This window comes from Canis lupus, chromosome 7, assembly GCF_003254725.2.
Source record: "Canis lupus dingo isolate Sandy chromosome 7, ASM325472v2, whole genome shotgun sequence".
In the NCBI taxonomy this organism is placed as follows: Eukaryota; Metazoa; Chordata; class Mammalia; order Carnivora; family Canidae; genus Canis; species Canis lupus.
Genome location: NC_064249.1, coordinates 32575390 through 32602626, shown reverse-complemented (window position 1 = coordinate 32602626; position 27237 = coordinate 32575390). Strand labels below are relative to the sequence as shown.

Sequence of the window (27237 nt, the reverse complement as noted above, 5' to 3'; positions counted from 1 at the left end):
CGCGCGGAGGGGGCGTGGCCTCAACCCCCCCCAAATTCTACCCAGGCCCCCGCTGCACCATGTATCGCGCTGTGCGGCTCCTCGCGCGCTCGCGTCGCCTGGTGCGGGCTCCAGGCTCAGCCTCCGCCCCCGGCCTCGGAGAGGCGGCCGTGCTTCTGCTGCGGCCCCCGGACGCCGCTCGAATGGTGAGCGCGGGCCGCCAGAGCCCCGGCCTCCCGGCGGTGACCTTCAGTCCTGCGCTCGCCGGCCGGCGGGGCGGGCGGGACGGGTTCCCGGGGCGTCCCGGCGGAGGGCGGGCTTCCGGGCCACGCGGCGCCGCCTCCGCCCCGAGCGAGCTCCGGGGGGCCGGGGCCGTCCGGGCGAGGAGGCGGGCCGCAGCCGCGCCTTGTGCTGCACCCCTGCGGGTGCGGCGGCCCCCACCCTGGCGCCCCCCACCTGGCGCCGCCCTGGGGTCCGTGCGGGGGGCGGGGGGGCGAGGACCGCCGCAGCCCCTGCCCCTTAGCAGGCCGGGTGCAGCCGGCCGTCCTCCGACCTGCAGCTTCTCTTCACCCGGGTGCGGCGAGCTGCTCTCGGGCCTCCGGGCGGGGCGGGCTGAAAGTTCTTAGGAGCTTAAAAGACTGCTTTTCGTGAAATTGCATTTCGTCCGTTAGGCTGACTGTGGTTTCCCCCCCCCTTTTGTAAAACTTGGAACGTGTAGGCGGGGGACATTGGAAAGGATGTGGCTGTAGCTAAATCAGTACTTTGTATTCGGAAAGGCCTAAGGAATTTCAAAGTCCAGTTCGAGTCTTTTGGCTCTTTACCGAGCGTCGCCTTCAGTAACTTGGGCTTTTAACGAGCATTTTCAACACTTAACGCACGCACGCGTGTTGTTAGGAAGAGTTTGGAAAATAAACGATAGTTGAGGAAAAGTGAACAGTTCTGCACAGACCACTGGGCTGTCGTGTGGGCTTTGCAGTCAGAGATGGGGTTTCAAATCCTACTCACGGTTGGGATTTGGGGCAACTTGTCTTTGTGACTCGGTTTCCACATGTAAAATGCAAATGAGAACAGGCCCTCAGCAGGATTGCTCCTGCGAAAGTACTTTGTGATTGCCAAGTAGTGAGCGCTCATTAATGCCTCCATCTAGTGTATTTCAAAGGCTCAAGTTATTTCTGAACTATAAGTAAACTTCAAGATAATTTCATGGCATGACTATGCCGACACTACAAAACGAGGGGTACTTTATGCTCATGCAGTGCCCTTCTGTAATAGTTTTAGTGCATGTTAGAGCCTTTTAAAAATTTATGTTTTTTTTTTTTTTTTTTTTTTACTAATTTAGTGCTTTGTGAAAGGGAATCGGAGACTGGGGAATCTGCCCTGCTCTAAATGTTCAAAAAAAAAGAGCACTACCTTGCTTTTCCTGTTGTGGTGTTAGCTAAGATCAAATGAAAATAGATTTTTTCCCCCCTAATTCTAAATATATCTTCTGCTATCTAAGCTCAGCTCCAAAATCTTTGTGTTGACTTTATTAAAAGTTTTTCTTATTGCTACTATTGAGAATTTACATGACCCTAAATGCCCTAAGTTACCTTTTATCTAACAAATGTTTATCTAACAGGAAGATAACATATTTATTGAATGCTTTCTAAGTATTGGGTGGGCCAGCTGAAAAAGTAACTACGGGAAAGAGTTTAGAGGCTAGGAGGGTGGGGGAGGGTGGAGATTAAATAAGCAAACAGATGATGCACAGTTAGTTACAATATGATAAAAAGGATCCAGGAGAAATAGTGCAGTTGAGAGTGAGAAACTAATGGAGAACAGCTGTAATAGTGTAGCTATGATACTGCCTTGCTAGCATGGCAGATAGGGAAGCCCTACATCTTTTAAATTCACTTTTCTTTATTTCCTTAATGATGCGCAGGTGGCTCTAAAGTCTGGAAATCTAGATGATATTCTATTTTGCAGTGTAATATCAATAAAACATTTATTATATATTTGTCAGTACTGGAAGACTTGATGGTCACCCTACACTTTAAGACCAGACTTTTACAGAAAGAAACTGAAAACCTGAACACAATGATGTCATATTTTGGATTTTTATCTCTTGAGGTAGTCCTTTTATGTGAGAAATGATTTGGATCTTCTTAAGCACTGAAATATTCTTTTAACCCACTTTAAACTGAGAATCTGAAAGGCATCTTATTTTTTTAGGAGATGCCATGGTTCAGTTAATGGTTATCTTACACATGAATGTACATGGGGGACATCGTAGAGGCTCAAGGTCTGTATTTTTTTACCTTTCTGGTCTAGAAGGGCGTACAGATTTTGAGACTGCCTCATCAATTTCTGAGGTTTCTGGGGTTAGTGGCTGCTAACAGTAGTACTTGGTATTTCTAGGACCTAATGGCATTAAGACTGCAGTGAACATAACCATTATCCCACACATGCTCCTCGAGAAGGGGAGGCAATTTTTTTTTTTTTTTGAGATTTTATTTATTCATTTGAGAGAGAACATGAGTGGAGAGGAGAGAGGAAAGGCAGAGGGAGAAGTAAACTCCCCACTGAACAGAGAGCCTGAGGCGGGGCTCAATCCCAGGACCCTTAGATCGTGACCTGAGTGGAAGGCAGATGCTTAACCATCTGAGCCACCCAGGTGCCCTGAGGAGGTGATTTTAAATAAATGAGCATGAATCTCACAGGGACCCATGGGAAGTCACACTTTGTGCCTGCCCTATGTCTAGTGGGTTAAACTCTGTTAACCTGAAGTGATACACTGACTTTGGCTAGAAACCCTTTTTGGATTGTGGCATATAAAAGCACGGTTTTCAAAAACACTAGTTTTTTTTGTAACAGTGGTTTATATTGTACGAATTAAAAACTTACAGTAAGAGATACCATTCATCATTTCATTTTTCATCAGAAGCACTGATCATTTTCCCATTAATTCAGGATGAGTGTCCCTCCTCTTCTTGCCCAAGCCACTGGAAGAGTTAATGTACATGATAATGTGAAAGATTTTGAAAACCACACAGTGCTTTTCAGACCTCAGGTGGACTTGTTATGTAGTGGGTAGTTACGAACATTATTATTATTTTGAAAGGATAGATTGGCATAGAACAGAAAATATTCATACTGTCTCATGAAACTTTTCTTTCAGCCTTTTGTTCATATAAGCATGTGTTTTTATATGTACCAGATCACTGTATAAGGGTTTTTTCTGTAGGTTACTGTAAAGAACACTTAAAGGGATTTGGTTTCTGTAGGTTTTTGAAAAGAACATTTAGAGATTTGGCAAAGTTACCTGGTTCGTTCCTCTGTCCATACATATATGCACTTATCTAACAGATGCATAAGCATCTACATAAGCATAACCACCTCTGACATAGCTTTTCTCTAATTCCTGGTGCCTTACAAAGTGTTACAGCACTGCTTCTGTTTCTGTTCTACAAGTTTATGCAACCTGTATATATCCTGGGTTTAAAATAAAGGATAACTTTGGCTTTTTGCCATAGTTATTACCTACCTAAGCTGCTGCAGAGAATGTTTATTGTTTTAAAGTTGGAATGTTGATTTTTATTATAGGGACAGTAAGCATATTTTTTTAAGTTTTTCCTGAGATTGTGATTTCAGCCACAATTGACTTCTGTACTTTTTTTAATGATTACTGTCAAGGTCCTAGAATTTGATTTGTTTCCTGATTTGGAATTTAAAAATTGTTAAGGTTTAAGCTGAAAAACAAACATAGTAAAATATATTCATCTAGATCTTTTCAAGTAACTTTGAATGGATCTGAGTTTTACCATAGAAACCAGTTGGTTAGGGGACAAAGTTATTGCTGTTTTATGATGACAGTTTAATACTTTTGAATACAGAAAGTGATGATGTAAATCTAAGGAGTTGAACCTGATTTCACAAGTGACTAATTGAAACTGATCTCCCTTTGGAGTTGGCATCTTGTTGATGAGAGGAAGAAAACCTGCCTCACGTGTCCAGTGCCACTGCTGTCATTGCTGGTGTTATTGGGCCAAAGTATACTTTAACATACATGGATATTTCCTTACGCTATCTAAAACAAAGATCATAATACAAAATATTTTTATTTGTGCATTTGAGATACAGAACCCCAGGTGCTTTTGGTCTACAGGGTAGGAAGCAAGTAGGTATACAGTGGTGTAAGTGTAACCAAGCTCTACTAGAGAGAAATCTAACTACGCATCTTCAGACTTCCTTTCTTCTTCAAGGTTTGGGGTACAACTCAGGGGCTGGTTGTGGCCAGTCTGGAGTTACTCCCTCCATTTCTTGGCTTATGGAAGTGGTAACCAAAAAATAGTAATCTGAACAGCTTTTGGATGTGGACAGTCCAGGGTTTGAGAGTTTCAGGCCCTTCCTCTTACTAACTGAGTGATCTCCTGAGATTATTAATCTCCTTTATCCTCAGTGTTTCCTCTAAGGTGGAGATGATAATAGTAAAATCTCCTAGAGTGGTTGTGAAAGTCAAATAAGGTGATACTTGGAATTTGTTACATAGCACAATAAATGCTGAAGTGTGATTATTAGCTGCTGCTTCATTTTGGCTTAGGCCAGTCCTCTGCAGACTTTTTTAGACATAGAAAAAAAAAGGACCTCATTGGTAATACTACTGTATTTCTACCTACATGCTTTTCTATTTCTGCAACCTCAAAGGCTTTATAGCATATAAAGGGTTTTTTTTTTTTTAATCCGTCTAGCTCCAGACATTTAACTACCAATTAAATTTTTCATAGGACTATTTACTAAAACAGAATTACTTGGCTAGGGATTTTTAAATCTTCTGAATCATCTGGCCATGTTTATTTCATAATTAATTCACATTAATTAAAGCTCTGAACATCTATCGTCTCCTTGACATAAATTATCACATGTAAATTCTAACTTTGTGTTTTATAACAAATCTTTTTTTTCTATAGTATTCTAAAATATTTGTTGAGGAGTTAACTTTTTTATTAGCATAATTTAATGTACTTGGTAGAATCCTAAGGTCTCCATAAAAGGTACTCTGGATCATGGGTTCTTATTCTGGGTGGTGGATTGATTTCAAGATATAAACTCTCTAAAATTATAAGTAAGATTTTTTCGTATATGTATTTGTGTTCATTTTTCTAGAGAAAGGATCCATAGCTTTCCTCATATCCTCAAAGGGTTCCATTGCCCAGAAGAAGTTAAGAACTGACCTAGCCCATCCTCTTTTATCTCTACATTTAATTTATAAATGAGGAAAACTGATTTGCTGAAGGTGACACACCTACTAAGTGGGGCACTGTTGACTGCAAAGCCTGGGTTGTTTATATCGCACTATGCTATGGCTCATGATTAGTATTTGTAGATCATGGCTAAACTCTGCTTAAGTATCTAGTATTTACAAATTTTAAAGTATCATTCTTAGACCATTTCTAAAGTTCTGACTTGGGTACTCTGAATTGGCCAAAGCTTGACCAATAAGAATTATACTCCTGAATTGGAAAAGATTACTATTTTTACTTCAAAGGAGTTCCTTTATCTTCTGCATAGTGTATGAATTCTACAGTTTGTCTTTAACATCTGCATTGTTTGCAAATGATATCTGATAAGGGGTTAATATCCAAAATATATAAAGAACTTCTACAACTCAACACTAAAAAACCGCAAATAATCTGGTTGAAAAATGGGCAGAGTACCTGAATAGACATTTTTCCAAAGAAGGTGTACAAATGGCCAACGGAGGCATGGAAGGATGCTCAACATCACTAATTGTCAAGGAATTCCAAATCAAAACCACAATTATATATCACCTTACACCTGTTAGAATTTTTTGACTAGAATCAAAAAGGTGTAAGAAATAACCAGTCTTGGTGAGGATGTAGAGAAAACAGAACCCTTGTGTGCTGTTGGTGCAGCCACTGTGGGAAACAGTATGGAGGTTCCTCAAAAAATTAAAAAAAAAAAAGAACTACCATATGATCCAATAATCACACTACTAGTTATTTACCAAAGAAAGCAAAAACACTAATTCAAAAAGATAGATGCACCCTTGTATTTTTTTTGTAAATTTATTTTTTATTGGTGTTCAATTTGCCAACATGTAGAATAACACCCAGTGCTCATCCCATCAAGTGCCCCCCTCAGTGCCCATCACCCAGTCACCCTCACCTTGCACCCTTGTATTTATTGCAGCATTATTTACAATAGCCAAATTATGAAAGCAGCCCAAGTGTCCATTGATAGACATATGGATAAAGAAGGTGTGGTGTGTGTGTACGCATGCGCACATGTGCGTGCAATGGACTATTACCCAGTCATAAAAAAGATGAGATCTTGCCATTTGTAGTGACATGGATGGACCTAGAGGGTGCTCTGCTAGGTGAAATAAGTCAGAGAAAAACAAACACCAAATGATTTCATATGTGGAATTTAAAAAAAAATGAGTAAACAGCAGAAGCAGACCCATAAATACAGAGAACAAACTGATGGTTGCTAGAGAGCAGGGGGATGAAGGAACAGGCAAAATGGGTGAAGGGGTGTGGGAGGAAGTACAGGCTTCCAGTTATGGAATGAAATCATTCATGAGGATGGACGGTACAGCATAAGGAATATAGTGGATGGTATGGTAATAGTGTTGTGTGGTGACAGGTGGCAAGCATAGTATGACCTACCAGGGTTGTTGAAACCCCATGTTATACACCTAGGGCTAACATAACATTGTTTGTGTCAACTATATTCAGATTAAAAGCAGAAAAACGTGACAAATTTCTCAAGAAAGGAACTGGAGAGTGGAATGAGAACCAATGGGATTTTTTTGTCTTTGTAGAGTGCCTATTAAGGTTTCTTTCCCCTCACACCTAGTAGGATATTATTGTTTTGATACTCTGTTTCTTTTCAAGCTATAACAACGTCTTACTTTTCTCTGTAGGCAAGCCAAAATTCCTTTAGGATAGAGTTCGACACCTTTGGTGAACTCAAGGTCCCGAATGATAAGTATTATGGCGCCCAGACTGTGAGATCTACGATGAACTTTAAGATTGGAGGTGTGACAGAGCGCATGCCAGTAAGTGGTTTTATGGAAGCATTGGCTTTATTCGAATGAGTCCTTATTTTATAAATAAATATTTTACAGAGTTAAATAGGAAGCTACTATGGAACTGGCCTTGTAATAACATGTTTCTCTTTAAGATATCAAAGAACTTTTTGAAGTTTAGGACTATTATTTTGAGCTGTGAATTTGGATATTTTAGAGTTTTATTTGACAGAACTAAGTGATTTATCTTTTTCTTTTTTTTTTTTTAATTAGGCTCCACACCCAGCATGGAGCCTGACTAGGGGCTTGAACTCTCCAAGGCCTTGAGATCAAGGCCTGAGCTGAAATCAAGAGTCAGACACTAACTGCCTGAGACCCTCAGGCACCTCATGATTTGTCTTTTTATTCTTGCGGAGTTTTTTCAGATTTTTTCCAGAATTTTGCAGTTTAAACATTTTTAATTTTAATACCTAATTTTTTAAACTGATTCAAGACTGATTTTTTAAAAACTAATATAAAAGAAAACTTTTTTTAAAATGTTATACTTTCTGTCTTGGTTTTAGTTTCCAGAAAAGTATACACAAATACATAAAAATATTATTCTTCACCATATCTGCCATGTAATAGACAATATATATGTTCAAAGCCACATGAATGATTCAGTGATTAGAAATCTTTCTACCATATTTCATTAAATCTAAGACGACATCAATTAGAAGATGCACCAGTATGTAGCACTAAGAAAGAAAAAGGCTATCAGAGTTGTGACCTGTCATTGGTTATGTGATGCGTCTTGGTTTCAGAGCTGTCAGAGTGTTAAAAGAATTGATGGAATAGATTACATATGCTGTTGGAGCCCAGCTGCAATGTGAATATTAACTAGTCTGTGCCAGAGTGCAGGATAGGCTAGGAGCCTAGAAGTAGCCAGGCTTCATCCGGTGAGATATTGTTTAATAGCTGTCTTCTAAATATACTTTTTATCTTCTAGTAATTTTAACCTCTATATTTTAGTTCATTTCTAAGCCTTTACAACTGAATCTTGACAAGCTTCTATGATTTTACAACTGACTCTTTGAAGAAAATCTTTTTGTTATTGCCACTGATGGCTGAGTGGTGAGGTAGACCAGGACAGGGTTAGGTGACAAAGGGTAGCACCTGATCCTAGAATGTCCTCATCTAGTTCAACTCCTGGGACTAAGGAGATCAATCCTAAGCACTGTTGGTAGAGTAAGCACAACTCAGTTTTAATGGTCCTGCTTCAGGCAGCAAGGGGTGGGTTCAGGGGTGTGTGATTGCTGCCACTACTCCAGAGATGGGGCAGCTGTTGACATTATGCATCTGTAAGAGATGAACATGTGGGGTGTCTGTTTTGTCACATTTTGCTTTATCTCAATGAATATCCTGAACTTTTAAAAATACAAAGAAGACTATGATGTACCCTGACCTGGGCAGTATGAATAAACCTAGCCCTTTGTACCTGAGGTCCAAAGGAAAACAAAATAAAAAAAGATTATGAGCTTCTAATATGAGTAAATTAAGAATAAGAAGAGCCTTCTTTTCGCCCCAGTGACATTTTCCCGTTTTATTGTAATTGTGGTCAGTGAAGCTGTGCTTTAATTTTTCTCCGTCCACAGACACTAGGATTGGTCGCTTCACTCAGATGGCCGGAGTGGACAGGCTATCACTTACGACCTTGGCAGTGGTTTCAGCCAGCACTGCAATGTGCTGCCATAGAAATTTAAATTCCCGGGCAGCCCCGGTGGCGCAGCAGTTTAGCGCCACCTGCAGCCCAGGGCGTGATCCTGGAGACCCTGGATGGAGTCCCACGTCGGGCTCTCTGCATGGAGCCTGCTTCTCCCTCTGCCTGTGTCTCTGCCTCTCTCTGTCTCTGTGTGTGTCTCTATGAATAAATCAATAATAAAAAAAAAATCTTTAAAAAAAACCCAAGATATTTAAATTCCCATCCATGCCGTGTTTAAAGTTTTCAAGTTTCTAATGCTGTGTGCCATTTGTTTCTATCTCATTTGGGTATACTTAAAAATGTTTTAATTCTTAGAATTCAAAATACAAATGTTCCCTTGTTTTATTTCCTTTTCTCTTTGTTCCTCAGCGTGTCCTCTCTTCAGCCCAGGTTCAGCATGTCCTATTCCTTCCTTTTCTTTGTTTCTCCACCTTGATTCTCCTTGAGGACCGTGGCTTCTATGTAATTCCTTCCTTTTCCCTACTCTTCCTTCCTCCTTTACACACTTTACCCTTTCATTTTTTTTTTTTTTCACTTTACCCTTTCAAATCTCATGTGGAATCTAGACTACAATCTCCATTATTAATTTTGGCAAGAACATGTAATTCTCTCTTCTTACAAAAACCAGATTATTACTTCATTGAAATGTCATAAAAAGTTGTGCCATTTCATCCCTTTAAATTTGTTGAGGTGATTTAAAGCAGGAACTGAAAAGATCTGCAAACTGAATGGGTTTGAAATAGGATTAGATGCATCAGAAGCCATCAGCCCCAAGGGTGTACCCTGGGTTTAAAGAAATATTCTGAGGGACATTCCAGTGACATATGAGGAGTGTCAAGACCTCACTGACTAACTAGAATATCATGCTTTTTGGCTTTAGGATGAAACGATATCCTTTAGTAATGGTTGTTTTGAACTTATCAGCAGTTAAATATTTATTGTTTTTAAAGAGAAGAAGGAAAAATTATAAAGTGACCTGAGTTCCAGTGAGGGAAAATAATGGTGCTTGCTGGTGAAATGATTGAGTGCCATTTGTGTTTATATGTATGAAATAAACACACGTCCATTACAATGTATTGTAAAAAAGTAGAATGAGTTACATTGTGAGTGCCTGTGTGAACAGATACATGATGAATCTTGGTTCCTTACATACCTCTCTGTAATCTTAATGTTACTATAACGTTACTTACCTTAGTGTTTTAGGTATAATTTTTGTACCTGCGTAAAATAATAATCTTAAATTTTTATGCTTAATGAAACTTGCAATTTTGAGATATTTTTCTGATTTATTTTAGATCCCAGTTATTAAAGCTTTTGGCATCTTGAAGCGAGCAGCTGCTGAAGTAAACCAGGATTATGGTCTTGATTCAAAGATTGCTGAGGCCATAATGAAGGCTGCAGATGAGGTAGGAGGTGATAAGTGTACTGTTTACTCAGTGGCATCAGACCCATGTCTCCAGTGGATGAGGTCAGGCTCTGGCAGGAAAAAAGGACACTGAATTCCTGAGTTAATGAATTTCAAGGCAGCATTCTTGTTTGGTGAGGATATTAATATGGTACTTAAAATATTGTGACAAAACTTCTGGATGATGTTATACCTTTTATTTTTTTATTTTCTATTTATTTTTTAAAGATGTATTTATTTTAGGGAGAATGAGAGAGCAAGCATGTGGGGGGAAAGGGCAGAGGAAGAAAAAGACGGAGTCTCAAGCAGACTCTGCATGGAGCCCAATGTGGGGTTCTATCTCACAACCCTGAGATCACAACCTGAGCTGAAACCAAGAGTCGGATGCTTAACTGACTGTGCTACTCAGGTGCCCCATATGTTTTATTTTTAATTCTCTTGACTTTTCCTTTTAATTTATATAGTTTGAAGAAAACTTGTAGAGATACTGTTAAACTTACATATTTGATTTTTTATTTTATTTGTAAAGGATTCCTTTTAAAACTAGTCAGTTATTTGTTTTTTGTTTTTTGTTTTTCCCTAAGATTTTATTTATGTGAGAGAGTGAGGGGAGAAAGCATGAGCAGGGGTAGGGGCAGAGGGAGAAGCAGACTCTGCTGAGCAGGGAGCCTGACGTTGGGCTCTATCCTGGGACTCTGGGATCATGACATGAGCCGAAGGCAGATGTCCAACTGACTGAGCCACCCGGGTACCCCACTAGTCAGTTATTTCATGATATGTATGGAGAATGTTATTTTACTAATACACTTTTTATGTAATCTTAAAGAAATAGTCAGAGATAATGATTGAAAACCTGTATTTACAATGTTGTTCATCGCAGTATTATTTATGATTATGACAAGTTAGACAGTACCTGACCATAGCAGATGCTTATATAAATTATATTATAGAGCTCTAGAAAATTAGTTTCTTAAAGAATGTCCTACGATAGAGCCCACTACATAAGAAATACGTGGTGGGGAAGGTAGCAAAATGTATGTATTTTATGATCTTAATTGTGTTTGGAAAAGATGGACAGAAGACATGTGTTTTTCTGTGTGTGTATATATGCACACGAAATGCTTGGGGCAAGCCTAAAAGGAAAAGCCAAAATATCAAGAGTCTCTGTTTCTGAGGGGTAGGGGTATTGTAACTTTCACTTTTCTCACTTCTCAAAAGGTTCCACATTGAACGTCTGTTATAAAACCAGGAAAAAAGTTTTACTAGTTGTCTAAGGTGGTAATGTCTTAAAATGTGGACTGATTTATTTTTTTAAGCTGAATCGTTCTAGAAGATGAAGTTAAGCACCTACCCTCTTAGCTTATAATTAAAAAAAACTTACAGATAACAATATGACAAATAGGGACAAATCTGGACTGTGTTTGTCTCTACAGTTGGCATTTGATACTCATTGGACATCTGTGCAGTGAAACAGCTATTAGAAAACTCATTTCCAAGTAACTCATTCATTATCATGCTGACTCCAGCTATAACATCTGTTGGATATTCCTTCTGAGCAGCACCACAGTAAATGTATCTAGAAACACGTGTGCCAGTCTTAACAGGTGGCCCTACCTGGATATTATTAGAGGAGCAGTTGAAAATACAGAAGAAAGATGGCCTTGCTTCAGGTTTCATGTGAAATCCATGAAATTGTTATATCTTTCAGAGTAGATAACCTTTCATTTTGTAAAGTTAGCAATGGTTGGAACATGTGTTGCAGAAGCTTGGACTTGCTGGACAACACAAGTTGTGTGGCACCATCTATAAATCATTTAGCATATGAGAAAAGTGAGCATCTTTATAGGTGACTACTGAATCATAGCTGATCACAATAACTAAGTGAATATTGAATATTTCTTATTTTTAAAAATTCATTTTTTCAACTCTTTCTGCAGGTAGCCGAAGGTAAATTAAATGATCATTTTCCTCTTGTGGTATGGCAGACTGGATCTGGAACTCAGACAAATATGAATGTAAATGAAGTCATTAGCAATAGAGCAATTGAAATGCTAGGAGGTGAACTTGGTAGCAAGAAACCTGTGCATCCCAATGATCATGTTAATAAAAGCCAGGTCAGTATATGATCTTTTCTTTGTTAAAATTGAAAAGGATACCTGAAATTATTCTTGTCAAACAGGCATTAGCTTTTGGACAAAGAAAGTTCATTTGGCTTATATTTTTAGGTGGAAAGGACTTCTTATATGTTCTTTTAGGAATCTCGAATCAATGTCTTAAACTTACAAAAATCTCTATTAGAGCACTTGAATTAGTATATATGTATATTTGTATTGTTTGGTTTGTTTTTTAAAAATGCTTTATTTCTAAGTAATTTTAGAATTTTAAAAGAATTACATAGATACTTCACAGAGTTCCTATTTCCCCTCTCCCAGCTTCCCTTAATGTTAAATATTTTTTATAACCCTGGTACATTTATCTGTGAAATTAACATGGGTATACAGCACTCTCAACAAGACAGACTTTATTAGGATTGCCCTAGGATTGCCCTTTTTTCTTCCAAGATACTATACACACTACACGCTACATTTAGTCACTGTGTTCCCTTAGTCTCCAGTCTGACAGGTTGTCTTTTGTCACCTTGACAGTTTTGAAAGTAGTGATCAGGTATTTTGTGGAACATCCCTTAGTTTGGCTTTGTTTGATGCTTTCTCATGATCAGATAGAGACTCTGGATTTGGAGAAGACTGTTCAGAAGTGAAGGGCTTCTCTTACTACATCATGGCAGGGGCACCTGATAGCACCAGGACCTGGTACTGGTGATGTTAACTTTAATCTCTTGGTTAGATGGGTCTCCTGGACTTCTCCACCCTCTATTCTCTGTTAGAAGGGAGCCATAGAGGCTGCCTGCACCCAGGTACTGCGTGTAAGCTGCTCTTTCTAAAGGGAGGAGTATCAGGGAATTTTGGGTCATATGTTAAATTCAACACAGAACTACTAGGTAACTTTGAGGCTGTGCAAACATCCTCTTTCTCCTTAAACTTTTGTGCACAAATATTACTCATTAGTGGGTCTTACCTGTGGCAGTTAGGACTGTGGTGTCTTAGTGGTGATTTTGTACTTCCCTTATTCCTTCTATTGAAACTTTTAAGATTTGTCCTTTTCTCTCTCCCCCAATACTTACTTAATTCTTTATGTATCCATGGATTCATGAATATTTATTTTATTCTTAGGGTTCTAATCCGATGCTGTTATTTATATTGTTGTTTAGAGTGTTCTAGCTTCAGGAACCCCCTCAGTTGGCTATGTTCTTTGGAAGTATCCCCATTCCCCCTATTTTTCTTTCCTTTTTTTCTTTCTTAAGGCAGTTCTTTACTTTCTTCAACTACCAGGTGCTCCAAGCTTATCATGTTGTTTTCTCCCTGCCCCAGCACCTATTTTCCTAGGGAACTCTTGGAGGATCATACTGGAAAATATTTAGAAATCAATATCTGGCACTAGGTGTAATTTAATATATTTTTAAATATTAATGGGAAGCTTTTTCACATAAGTTTACTACTGTATGAAGGATTTTTCAAACTTAATACTTGCATTTTATATAAACTTATCTTTTATGTATACCATAGTCTGAAATCTATGTGAGAGTAATCCAGAATGTACAGTCAGGTGGAGGAGTGGGGTGGAGCTACATGTGAAGCATGATTGGTGTGCACCACTAATTGTTTGAGTTTAGGTTATAGGTACAAGAGTATTCATTATACCAGTTCATTCTACTTTTGTAAATGGTTTATTATTTTCCATAGTAAGAGGTTGTAAAAAATAATACATCTTTTTAAAATAGCATAATAATTTAAAAGTATGGGTCTCAGTTGAATGCAGAGCATGGAGTATGGACTACCTGGGTAGGTCCCAGTTCTGCCAATTCCTAAATGTTTTGGCAAGTCATATAATTTCTTTGAGAGCTTGGCTTTCCTAGTTTTAAAATGATGAACTACCTCACAAGAATTTTACTCAAATTTAATAAAAGACTATTTATACTGTATAACCGTAAAATATTTTACTATTGCTATCCTTACATGCACCTGTTAATTGTACTTCTTTATCTTTTGCTGTCATTTTCTAGCAGATATAATAATAATAGTAGGTGGCATATAGAATACAATTCTGAGTTCATTAAACTATGTTGCTGCTTATTTGACCTTAAGTGACCTAGAAGTTGCCACATATAAATGGAATTGAGCACTAAAATCTCACTAAGTTAGTGAGACTTTTTAATAGAGACATTTAATTTGTTTTTTGTTCCTTCTGATTTAACAGTTTACATTTTTTGTAATTTTCCAACAGAGCTCAAATGATACTTTTCCCACGGCAATGCACATTGCTGCTGCCATAGAAGTCCATGAAGTGCTGCTGCCAGGACTACAGAAGCTACATGATGCACTCAATGCAAAATCTAAAGAGTTTGCCCAGATCATCAAAATTGGACGCACTCATACACAGGATGCTGTTCCGCTCACTCTTGGGCAGGTAGAGGAGTGTGACTGGGTTTGATTCAATTTAGGGATTGGTACAAATAGCCAACACATTATCCTCTAAATCACACTAGTTTAAAAGGCCAAATTACAACAGTTCAATTCAGTGGCAGTCACTATTCTGCATTAACCAGCCAGTAGTTTTATTGACACCTTCTGAGGGGAAGAGCGCAGTATATGGACTATGAGCCATTCTCGGGGCAGTCGGCTGGGGTTGAGAGCTTAGCTTTGCTTTGTGGGACCTTAGGAAAATGAGTTAGCTTTTCTGTGCCTCAGTTTTCTGAGTTTTAAAATGAGGAAAATAGGGCAGCCCGGGTGGCTCAGTGGTTTAGGGCCTGCCTTCGGCCCAGGGTGTGATCCTGGAGACCCCGGATCAAGTCCCACGTCGGGCTCCCTGCGTGGAGCCTGCTTCTCCCTCTGCCTGCCTGTCTCTCTCTCTCTCTCTCTCTCTCTCTCTCTCTCTCTCTGTGTGTGTGTGTGTCTCTCATGAATGGATAAATAAAATCTTTTTAAAAAAAATGAGGAAAATAGCATCTGTATCCTAGCCTAGTTGTGAGTTTCAAATAACTGGTTCACGTAAAGGGCTTAAAACCATACCAACATGTAGTAAGCACATATTGGCGTTAGCTGTCACCATGGTCTTCCTCGTCACCAAAATCATCCTGTCTCCCTTTGTCTCTTACTCTAGATTAGTGGGTTCTATAAAAATTACTTCTAAATTGATTAAACAAGGCATATCTGCCTCTAAGATTGTGTTGGGCCACATAGGAAAGAGGTATTACTCTGTCCCCCAAAATACCAGAAAGCATTTTCATGTTTCTTGATCAATGCCTCACAGAATGTCTAATAGCAAGTGCCATGAAGGAAATGAAAGGAATGCAGGCAATAATTTTTAATAGCAAAACTCTCCTGTAGTTAGGACTTGCACAAATCCAGTATCAACAGATGGTTGTATATACCATGTGTCAGATGATGGTGAGGTGAGTGTTTGCTGCTCTCTTGAGAAGATTCTCATCTGTAGTTTTGTTCAGATGAACACTGCAAGAAGCTTAATTCCTTAGCTTAATTTCATTACAGAAGGAATGAGGAAAACGAAATGATTAGTTGGGATATGGGTGCTATGAGTGAAGGAAGCTCCCTAACTTCAGTTGTGTCTGAAGTCTCTTCTCTTTGCATCGTTGGTTCTTAGTGCCAGGCGTGGTTTCTATGGAGGAGGAGTGTATGTCTGAAACTCTTGAGTATCCCTCTGGTTTCTAATGTTTTTTTTTTTTTTTTTTAAGAACTATTCTTTTTTTTTTTTTTTTTTAGATTTATTTATTTATTCAGAGAGAGCGAAAGAGAGGCAGAGACACGGGCAGAGAGAGAAGCAGGCTGTACGCAGGGAGCCTGACGTGGGACTCGATCCTGGGTCTCCAGGATCACACCCCGGGCTGCAGGCGGCGCTAAGCCGCTGCGCCACCGGGGCTGCCCCTAATGTTTTCATTGTGTTGTATGTGTTACATGGTGCAAAACTATTGTGCTAATACCTGTTTGGGCCAAGACAGCCTCCTGTGTATCTTCACTGTAACTATTACATCAGAAACATGTTTCTGTTCGACTTTACCTTTACCCGAGCACCTACACTTGCTTTTATTGGAATTGTCTTCTGAGTTTATGCAGGTTTTTCCCAATAAAATTAAACTTCTTCAGTGATTCCAGCTGGTGTATGTATTAGTGACATTAGATTGGGTGGATTAGGTCTCCCTGAAAGGAGTTATATCTTCTAAAATGTTTTCTTTAAAATAGTAAGATATCCAGTACTAGTTACAAGTATTCATGGTTTTTCAGTGTCTTTAGGCAGGAAAGAAGATAGCTTTAGTGTAACCATATGTTCTGGCTTGCTCAATTGAGTTGTGGTTTATACCTTTTGTCCCTGCATAATTCTTATAAGGGCCCCTGCTGTGTTCAGACAATACAGCAGGGCTGTGGCTACCTTTCTTAAAGTGTGTCATATTCTGGGAACCCATGTGGTGTTAATAGCAGAATTAACTTACATTTTGAAGCAGTGGTCTTACTCTGGCCTGTTACCTTCTTGTGCTATTAATTTTCAACCTCTTGAATATTTTTAGGGTCCTCCTGTTCTCTATTAGGTTTTTAAGCTGAAATTGTGTGGAGAAAAGGTCTATGTTTGCATTTGTCTTAGAGAAATTCATGGTTTTTTCCTTTCTCGAAGTTGTCTGGGATACAGCAAAAAAATAAAAATTAAAAAAAAAAAAAAAGAAAAATCACCTGCAAACAAACCAATAATTTAATGTACTCAAGTCTTTCTTTTTTAAAGTTTATTTCCTGTATTGTTTTTCTTTGATTTCTGTTTTAAAAAGGGTGTTTTAATAGGCTGCATATTATTCTCTGTGGCATTGTCCCACCTTACAGGTTAGTAAGTCTTCATTCTTCTGTATACTTTGTTCATGGTATGAATTAAAATGGTATAAATACCACTTGGTAGCTCATAATTTAGTACCTGAAACATATTTAAAAGAACTTCTGTTTAACACAGAGAAACTTGTAAACTGTTAGGAAATCACATGTTCTCACCTTAATTTCCTTCTCTTTCCAGGAATTTAGTGGTTATGTTCAACAAGTAAAATATGCAATGACGAGAATAAAAGCTGCAATGCCAAGGATCTATGAGCTCGCAGCTGGAGGCACTGCTGTCGGCACAGGCTTAAATACTAGAATTGGCTTTGCAGAGAAGGTTGCTGCCAAAGTGGCTGCACTCACAGGTCAGTGATAATATGAATTATGACTTATTTTCATTATACTAGTCTCTATTTTCTAGGTGTTTCTGTTTTGAATTCTTATGAATTTAAAGTTAAAAATAATATTTTCCCATCAAACGTGTTTTATGTCTATTTCAGAAGCTGCAGTGTTAATCCTTTTGCTTTTTAAGTTTCCCATTTATGATTCATATAGTATGCAATTAAAATCCGTCAATGCAGGCTTGTTTACTATATGGTGATATTCAGTTACTTTCCCTTCAGAGCTGTTTCAAATACCCATTTTTCAAAGCAGGCAAAATCAGGGGATGGTTGTGACATATTTCTTTCAATGCTATATGTGGAGATATTGACAGGCTTAATTTCTTTTTTTTCCCGTATTATACTGTGATATTTCTCTGAGTTAATGGCCTTTTTGAATCTTGTTCTTCCTTTAGTAGAGAGAATGCTGTGTTCTCAGTAATAACTGTTATTACAGCTGAGTTGTCAGCTCCAGAAAACTTTTTTTTTTTTTTTAAAGATTTTTTCATTTATTCATGAGAGACAGAGAGAGAGGCAGAGACACAGGCAGAAGGAGAAGCAGGCTCCATGCAGGAAGCCTGATGTGGGACTCGATCCCGGGACTCTAGGATCTTGCCCTGGGTGGAAGGCAGGCACTAAACCACTGAGCCACCCAGAGATACCCCAGAAAACTCTTCTGAAGATAAAGATGTTATTCACTGATCAGAGCAGACATAATTAGATAGTGCTCATTGTCTAATTCTCTGCTTTCTAGCAGAGAATTGTTTTTTAGTCAAGTTTTAAGTGAGAAGAACTGTCTTATAGGGATTAAAATATGTGATCGTTAAAATTTTGAACACAGGTGACATTGAGTTAAAATGTCTAATTCTTTTTGGCCCCCTGTCTTCTCAGGATTTGTAGAGTCCTGGCTAATAGCAGGACTAGTATAACCTAAGATGGGGGAAAATTGTACTAGCAAAGGAGTGTGGAATAAAGTGAACTTTAACTACTTTTCATCTTTATTCAATAGTAGTTAGGTATCGGGCAGCCCGGGTGGCTCAGTGGTTTAGCGCCTGCCTTCAGCCCAGGGTGTGGTCCGGGAGACCCAGGATTGAGTCCTGCGTCGGGCTCCCTGAAGGGAGCCTGCTTCTCCCTCTGCCCGTGTCTCTGCCTCTCTCTCTCTGTCTCTCATGAATAAATAAATAAAATCTTAAAAAAAAAAAGAGAGTAGTCAGGCATCATACATGTATTTGCAGAAGAATAGTTTTTTTTCTTTCAAGGCATTTATTGTATTTGTTTCTTTATTCTTTAAACACACTGGTATCACTAGATTCTTCCTACTTGTTGAGGACTTCTTAAGGAAACCTAGACAAAGCTTGAAATCATAAAATAAGCATATTTTCTTGAAGTAAAATTTTTCTTCTGTTCCGTTTTTGCTTTTCATACCCTGGAACTTTCTGTTTAACTTGCTGATATTAGAAAAAAAACATTTAATTTTACCTGTTATATCAGAAAGTTATTATTTTTTTTCTTCAGGCTTGCCTTTTGTCACAGCTCCAAATAAATTTGAGGCTCTAGCCGCACATGATGCTTTGGTTGAACTCAGCGGAGCTATGAACACTACGGCCTGCAGTCTAATGAAGATAGCAAATGATATTCGTTTTCTGGGTTCTGGTCCCCGGTCAGGTCTGGGAGAGCTGATCTTGCCTGAAAATGAACCAGGAAGCAGTATCATGCCAGGTAATAACAGAGCTGATAAATATTAGCTCTGGAACTTGACAAGAACCTGGGCATTCTTATGAACAGAGCATGTCCCCTTGTGTTCAGCATGATCCCAGACATGGGTAAGGATATGTGTGGCACACTTATTTCAGAATGTCTTTGCAGCCACCTTTGATCTGAACTGGCAAGATCAACGAACAATGCAGGAAAAGAGAATTTTAGTTGGTACATGTATTTTGATTCCTACGTTAGAGAATATGTAATAGTTCCATCTTTCATAATCCAAAGCCAGAAGAATTCTTAGCCAGCTGCTAAAGTGTTCAGCATGGGTTGAATAAAAATGAATTATTCCACCTGCCTGTTATTTCATTTTTCGCTTTGGGTTTTGGCCTGTCAGATAAGAGAAGTGACAGACACTGGCTTTCTGGATTCTAGCAAGTCATTTGACAGACTTCTGTGACATTCACGGAATCCTGTGGGGACATGTGGGTAGCCCTGTTAGACAAACGTATTGGGTGAACAGTGACACTTAAGTGACACTAATGAGTTGACTTCAGACTGGAGGTGTGTCTTGATCGCAGGCCAAATGGCTCTGCCCCTCCACCACTTTGCTGCTGGCTGAGGGTAAAGGCAGGGAGTACGTGTGGATCACATCAGCAGATAAGGAAACAGTGGTACACCAGGTGACAGGATCAAGATTCATAAAGAAGGGCCTCTGTAGGTTTGACTAAAAAAGTGACTTTTAACAGTGAAAAAGAAAGACCTGATTATAGATTCTTTTAAAGCTATGCACACGTATAGAGTGAGAAGGGATCTGATTTGAAAATAGTTCACATTGCAAAATGATACGAGTTTAATTGACTGCATATTCAAGGTGATTGCTAGAAAAGGGAAGCCCAGATTCACAGATAAGGAAAGAACCTTCCCAGGGTGTTGCTTTGTACTGGTCAGAGGAATCTGGGGTGTCTTGTTCAAACTTGAGTTTGTCAGAGGGGTGCTCCCGGGGTGGCAGGGCTCTGGAGACTCATGACAATGAGTAGGAGAATTTCAGCATAACATCAGCTTCCTCTGTATCAGTGAGATGCCTCTTCTATAAGTATTCCTGTAGCAGCCTACTTCTCTGTATTTACCCCCATGTACTGTAATTGCCTGCTCTCTCTCCGTGGTCTCCAGATCCTGGAGGGCAGAGGCTGCATCACTCACTACAGTAGGTATGTTCAGTGCTTAGCTCTGTAAATGTCAACAATGAACGAAAGCCGTGGAGATGGAGAGGGCCGTATTCAGCATGTGGGTGCGAGTACTCATTAGCCATTGAATGAATGGTTCATGGCTTGTGGCAGCCCATCCCTCTTTATTCACCTGGTTTGTTTCATTATATCAGCACGGATGCTTGGGGACTTGTTTTACTGAATGAAGTTAGATTTTCTTCTCATGATTATTTGACATAATACCTAATCTTAATGACACTTGAGTCCATGAGCATGTTCGATATGGAATCTTTTCTTGGTGGCTCTTTTAAAGGCAAGGTGAACCCTACCCAGTGTGAAGCACTGACCATGGTTGCAGCCCAAGTCATGGGGAATCACGTTGCTGTCACTGTGGGAGGCAGCAATGGACATTTTGAGTTGAATGTGTTCAAGCCAATGATGGTAAGCTTTACATTCGATTTTTAATGTTTTTTGACTAAAGGCTAATTGTGAGCAGGGTGGCATCATCTTTATCTTTTCATCCAGTTTCCTCAGCTTCAGATAACAGAGCTGTCATCATTTGGAGTTCTTAATTTGTGTAAAGTGTCGTATCTAAAATATATTAGAGGCTTATTATCAGTTTGCGTCTGGCGTGAAGTCTCGTTTTAATCTGATAAGGACACGCAAATGACATATTAATATTCATTCAATATATTTGTCAAATCTGTATCAGGCACTGAATTGGGTACTAGTGATAGAACAATAAGACATATTTTTTTTGCCCTCACAGAATGTACATTCTCATGAAAAATGAAAGACAGGCCAAAGCAGAACTTGGATATCGTAGCCTTTGCTTTCATGTCAGATTCCAAACAGTTAATACCAGCTGCCTGGCAGATGTAGGTGTGTAACAAATGTAAACAAAAATCTGTTTTTTGTCTTTAGTAGAAAATATATCAAGGTAATCAACATTTGCCTTATATTAAAGTCATTAGTATCAAATGAAACCTGGAAGTTCTGAGCCTTCTACTGGAGTCTATTGTCAGGACTATAGTTTTCAGAGGTTTTAGACCAAAAGAGAGTGTGATGTGGGTACATCTTTATACATATTGGAAATGATACCAAAAAGGAAAGAAAAAGCTAAAGCAAACAAATTGATTTTATGTTGGTTTTAAATATTGTGTGAAAGGTTACTTTAAAGGGTCTGAGGAACATTTGTTTTATAAAGCATGAAAAATATGGTGACCATTAAGTCCTGGGAAGCCCTCACTGCATGGCTGCCTCCAGCTGCTGAACCTTCTAACCTCTACATCTTCACTTCTCTTCCAGAAGATTCTTTTTCCATCTCTGGTTATCTAAGGCCACTCCATCAAATAGGACTTCACCGATTCCTACAACTGGGATTAATTTCTCTTTCTTTGTGCTAACATTTCATACCTGTGTTTTATCACACTATAGGGTCTCTTGGGTGCCAGTTATTTGTATTTATGGCTCTTACCTCTTTTAGATTTCAGTGTCCTCAAAGGTTCATAATTTCTTTCATATTTGTTTCTGTGGGTATAGTCCTTTCAATTTGTAGGAATGCTATGCTATCAAATTACATATTCATTTTTGAACCTGCACATAATATGTTATTGGACAGAAAAGGCTCAATAAGCAGTTCTCTCTCTCTCTCTCCCTCTCTCTACCCCCTTCTCCCCGCCACATCACAGATCAAAAATGTGTTACACTCAGCCCGGCTGCTGGGAGATGCAGCTGTTTCCTTCACAGAAAACTGCGTCATGGGAATCCAGGCCAACACAGAGAGGATCAGCAAACTGATGAGTGAATCTCTAATGTTGGTGACAGCTCTTAATCCTCATATAGGTAAGATATAAGGAGTAATAATGTCATTTTGAATACAAAATTAAATGGTTAAAATACATTTTTTAATGATTTTATTTAAGGCTCCTAAGCAGGGAGCCTCATGTGGGGGCTCAATCCCAGGACCCCAAGATCATGACTTCAGCCGAAGGCAGATGCTTGAACCAACTGAGCTACCCAGGTGTCTGTCCCAAGCTAAATTTTTTTTTTAATGTTTTTTAAATTTATTCATGAGAGACACAAAGAGGCAGAGACATAGATAGAGGGAGAAGGAGTCTACCTTTGGGGAACCTGATGTGGGACTCGATCCTAGGACCCTAGGATCATGACCTGAGCCAAAGGCAGAAGCTCAACCACTGAACCACCCAGGCGTCCCCAAGCTAAAATATTTTTAAGAGATTATTGGATCAGGAAGGGTAGGAGATTCCTTTTCAGACATTGTTTTAGTAAAATCTCATAAAATATTTGAAATTGTGTTGAGGGATCCCTGGGTGGCGCAGCGGTTTAGCGCCTGCCTTTGACCCAGGGCGCGATCCTGGAGACCCAGGATCGAATCCCACGTCGGGCTCTCGGTGCATGGAGCCTGCTTCTCCCTCTGCCTATGTCTCTGCCTCTCTCTCTCTCTCTGTGACTATCATAAATAAATAAAAATAAAAATAAATAAATTTATTAAAAACATGAAATTGTGTTGAAAGACACTTTATATATTAATATACTGTTAGTTATTCTTCATTTTATTTGAAGTGTGATAAACTCAGAAGTTCAAACTTACATAAATCTTAATGGTATTGAGATGCTGAACCTTCTGTGCAGATTACCTGGGAGAGGTCCCCTCGGTAATGTCAGCGTCACTAGGTGGCACTGGCCGATTAGCAATGTGGGATGAATTCATTTTTCTGCCTTCTCTAGGTGATCTACTACACTTTGTAGTTTTATTCAATTCAGAAATGGGAAGTTACCAATAAGAACAAAAGGGAAAAAGGCTAGCACTCATTGCTTATAGGGAAAGGGGGGGGAAATGTAAATATTTTATCTAAAACCATGATTCATATTGCAAACCTTTTCCAGAATTGTAAATATTTTATTATGTAAATTCAAACTTACCGACTTGGGATTGTGGAGAGACTATAGTGATCCTCACTAAAGGTACAGTTTGACTTGTAGTTTTAAGGTATTCACTGCATTGTTATGACACCTTGAAAGCCTTTCCTTTCCCACTTTCTTATTGCTGAGCTGAGATTGTTAACATTTTATTTGATTTTCTATTTTAAAATAAGTTATGATACAGTCCTTAGCATGATATGATTGCTGTTTAAAATATTCTTTTAAGTTCCCAAACTTTCAAGGCAGATTTTTCTGTTTATTGGCTTCACATCAAACAATTTCAGTTGTATAAAGTTAGAGCTCATTTGATTGCTTCAGGTAGCTCTGAGCCTAGTATGATATATATCGTTTTCTTTGGTGTAGTATTGAGATTGGTAATAATATTTTGATCCTTTTAAAATTATTGTATATTAGCATTCAGCCAGAGAGCTACACAGGGGAACCCAGAGGCTCATGTGAGAAATGTTCCCTCACATCTGTGCTTTAGAACACTTAAATGAGGGGGGTGCTCCCAACGCTGAATGATTGATTGATTAGTCTTTGTTGGAGTCAGTTTTCCATGAGGTAAAGGCCATACAAGGATAAAGGGACAGCGTGAACCTTGCAGCTGCTCATCAGGGGTGCTCTGTGCGCTCATTATGGAGCAGGCTAGCTGCTAACAGGCTCTGTAGGACCTGAAGAGAAGAACTGAATGGTTAGTTTAAGACTTACACTCTAACGTCATCAACATAAGAGTACACAATACCGAATAATGGCCCTGATCATTTGATGAAAATTCTTTCTCAAAGTTACTCAGATCAGTAAATGCCCTTTTCAACACGTTTAGTGTTCACAGGTTCAGGTGAGTACTAAAATTGCCCATAATTTGCTGCATAGATGGTTAATGGTTCTGTGCTGATATGTAACATCTTGCCTGGTTGACAATCGTGTTGCCTCAGCAGGCTTTTGTGTCTTTGACCGTAGTCCTCTGATATGGGGATATTTTGGGGTTTTTCTTCCTCCTCGTTGGTTTCATTTTTGTTTTTTCTGTTTTTTCGCTTTTTTAAGATTTCATTTATATGAGGAGGGGCAGAGGCAGAGGGAGAAGCAGGCTCTCCACTGAGCAGGGAGCCCTACTCGGGGTTTGATCCCAGGACCCTGGGATCACGACTTAGCGCAAGTCAGACACTTCACCAACTGAGCCATACAGGCACCCTTTTCTGTTCTTTCTTGCTTTTGCCTTCCTACCTTTTTCTCAATTGTGTTAAGTCAAGACAACTTGCAAAGCTGCCCTACCCTTTAATTGCAGAAGCAAATAACTGAAGCAAACAGTATACCTCTGGTCTTTGGCAGGAGAATAGATTTATGCTAAAACCTCCCCCCCCCCCCCCCCGTATCCTTGCAGTGTCTGGGAGGCTCCCCCACCGTCATGCACCTTGCCCCCCTCAGAGCCAGTTCCCCCCACAGCTCCTACCCAGTGGTGCTGTTTGCTGGGGCACTGTAGCACACAGCTCGTTATGCTGTGGTAGAAAGATTGCTTCCAGTTAAACATGTTTTTAGAATCAACACATATTTTGACTTTTCAGATGTATATTTTCATGTCTTCATGCTATTTTGTTTTCTTGTATTTTCCTCTCTGAATATAGGAGTTATTTTGTGGTGTAGTAATAATGTTTTTGATCCTTTAAAAATTATTGTACGTTAGCATTTAGCCAGAGAGCTACACAGGGGAACCCAAAGATGATTGAAGTGATCAATTATACTTAGGAACAAATCTGCTATAGAAAGTGAGGAATGTTTAGTCTGTGTCACTTAACAAATGTAAAGGTTTTATTTTATATCAGAAGTGACAGCTCTTGGGGATTTCTGGGTGGCTCAGTGGTTTAGCACCTGCCTTCGGCCCAGGGTGTGATCCTGGAGACCTGGGATTGAGTCTCACGTCGGGCTCCCTGCATGGAGCCTGCTTCTCCCTCTGCCTGTGTCTCTGCCTCTCTCTGTGTGTGTCTCATGAATAAATAAATAAAATCTTTTTAAAAAAGAAATAACGACTCTGAAGATCATGACTTTAATATTTTTAAGATTAAAAATGTTACTTAAGAGATCAGTAGCCTCAGTATCAAGTAAATAATGATGACCTTTTGTTTTAGAAAACCAGGTTTCACTATGAACACCTATATTGCCTTTTTATTTTCTCTTCAGGGTATGACAAGGCAGCAAAGATTGCTAAGACAGCACACAAAAATGGATCAACCTTGAAGGCGACTGCCATTGAGCTTGGCTATCTCACCGCAGAGCAGTTTGATGAATGGGTGAAACCTAAGGACATGCTGGGTCCAAAGTGATTTAAATAAATTTATAATAAAAACAATTATGTTCTAAAAAAAAAGAGAAAGAAATGGAAAAGACTTCTTATTCTTAAACAGAGATGGATGAATGTGTAAGGAAACTGCTTCTGAACTCGACTGTGTCTAGCAAGCAACTTGGTCGACCTAAGAAGCCCTAGGATGTGCTGAGTCCAAAGTGAATTTGAAAAGTGTAAAATGAAGCAATTAAATGTGTAAAGTCAAAGGAAACACTCATTTTTCTTCTATGTTAATTGACTGTACTATAGTCGAATCTCATTTTGGTGTATGTGTGTCCATTACTTCACATTCTTTATAAAAGAGCCATATACATTTTTAAAGAGTTTTAGTTTTTTTGCTTGGTGTTGTTTTCAGTTCCCCTATAATGAAAAAGTACCTGTTGTTTTGTTCCTAAGTCATATACTTCCATTTCTTTTCTTCTGTGATTTGGGAGCATAAGCTCACTTGCCCCTCAGATGTATGCGCATGCACACATGTGTGCATATGAGTATATATGCGTGTGTGTGCCTGAGCATATGTCTGTCAGGAAATGGGGCAGGTTTAAAATTGGGGCCGACATATTCCATGTGCTGCGGACACACACACCCCCCTCCTGTCCTTAGCTGAATGACCACAGAAGAGCTGCTGCCTATGGGCCAGGAATTGTAGGGTGTGCATGAGCAAGGACCAGGGTGCAGGCTGGAACTTGGGAAGAGAAGGGAGGGGGTTGTGATCTCTCTGCGCCAATGCCAGGATTTTTCAGCAGGAATTTATTGGAAACAACCACAGGGGATTTTGAACAAACCGGTCTGGGGAGATCAGGCCTGATTGAACTAAAACTGAAGCTAAAGGCTTGATTGAACATAGAATCCGCCTCCATTATGGAGGCAGTAGGACAGTTTGGTTTGTTATTTTCTTCATTCCTCATGTGGTAAATTATGGGATCGTGGAGACAAAATCCCGCCAGATAAAGCATCTCATTTGTAAGTAGTGCTCTATCAAGTGTTTTTTTTTAAAAAATGGGAAGCGCCACCTGATACTTCTTGGAAAATTGGCAGTCAGCACCCATTCCCTGTGGTATTTAGAAGGCAGCATAGATAGCATGTAAAATTGTAATTAAAGTTCTAGAACCTTTGTGATGAAAAATAGAATTATGTTCTTATAATTAATCTCTTAAGTCTGAGTGGGCACTCTTTTTTTTTTATCATAAAAAGGATTTCAAGCTTTTTTGTGGAACTGGAAACTATCAGATATACTTTCCATCCCATCAGTAGTCGTTTTTGCCAGTGTTCTTCACATGCTGGTGATATGATGCTTGCACAGTTTGCTTTAAAATAAAGCTTGCATTCTCTTTGTCTACTTTGTTTCAGAAAATATTTTTACTGGAAAAAAATCATATAAATTGCTTAGTAGTGCCTGGAAGTTGACAACCCAGCTGGCAAATGTGTCGTGGAACTTGGTGTTGTGGACGTTATGCCTTGGCAGGCATCCTCCGTCTAAATAGGCCGTCATATGAGGGCTCAACTAGAGACGTAAGCAGTTATGTAACATAACAGCAGATTGAGTTGCTCACCTCAAACAGTCTTTGCGCAGCATATCT

The 27237-nt window shown here is 39.2% G+C and overlaps 1 protein-coding gene across 1 annotated transcript; it reads left to right on the top strand.

The window, feature by feature from the left end:
* The first annotated feature begins 1 nt into the window (after position 1).
* On the top strand, positions 2 to 26996 carry FH (fumarate hydratase). Its single transcript, XM_025430513.3, has 10 exons — positions 2 to 185; positions 6905 to 7039; positions 10046 to 10156; positions 12093 to 12269; positions 14497 to 14679; positions 17281 to 17446; positions 18977 to 19180; positions 20684 to 20811; positions 22062 to 22215; positions 25495 to 26996. The coding sequence occupies exons 1-10, from the start codon at positions 60 to 62 to the stop codon at positions 25635 to 25637; spliced, it is 1527 nt and encodes a 508-aa protein (XP_025286298.1). The 5' UTR covers positions 2 to 59; the 3' UTR covers positions 25638 to 26996.
* The last annotated feature ends 241 nt before the right edge of the window (positions 26997 to 27237 follow it).

What these genes read in the sequence shown, in the direction of transcription:
- FH (XM_025430513.3), top strand. Translation starts at nt 60, where the DNA reads ATGTATCGCGCTGTGCGGCTCCTCGCGCGCTCGCGTCGCCTGGTGCGG. An exon ending in CCCCGGACGCCGCTCGAATG is followed by an intron (nt 186 to 6,904) that starts GTGAGCGCGGGC and finishes TTTTCTCTGTAG; the next exon opens with GCAAGCCAAAATTCCTTTAG. An exon ending in GTGTGACAGAGCGCATGCCA is followed by an intron (nt 7,040 to 10,045) that starts GTAAGTGGTTTT and finishes GATTTATTTTAG; the next exon opens with ATCCCAGTTATTAAAGCTTT.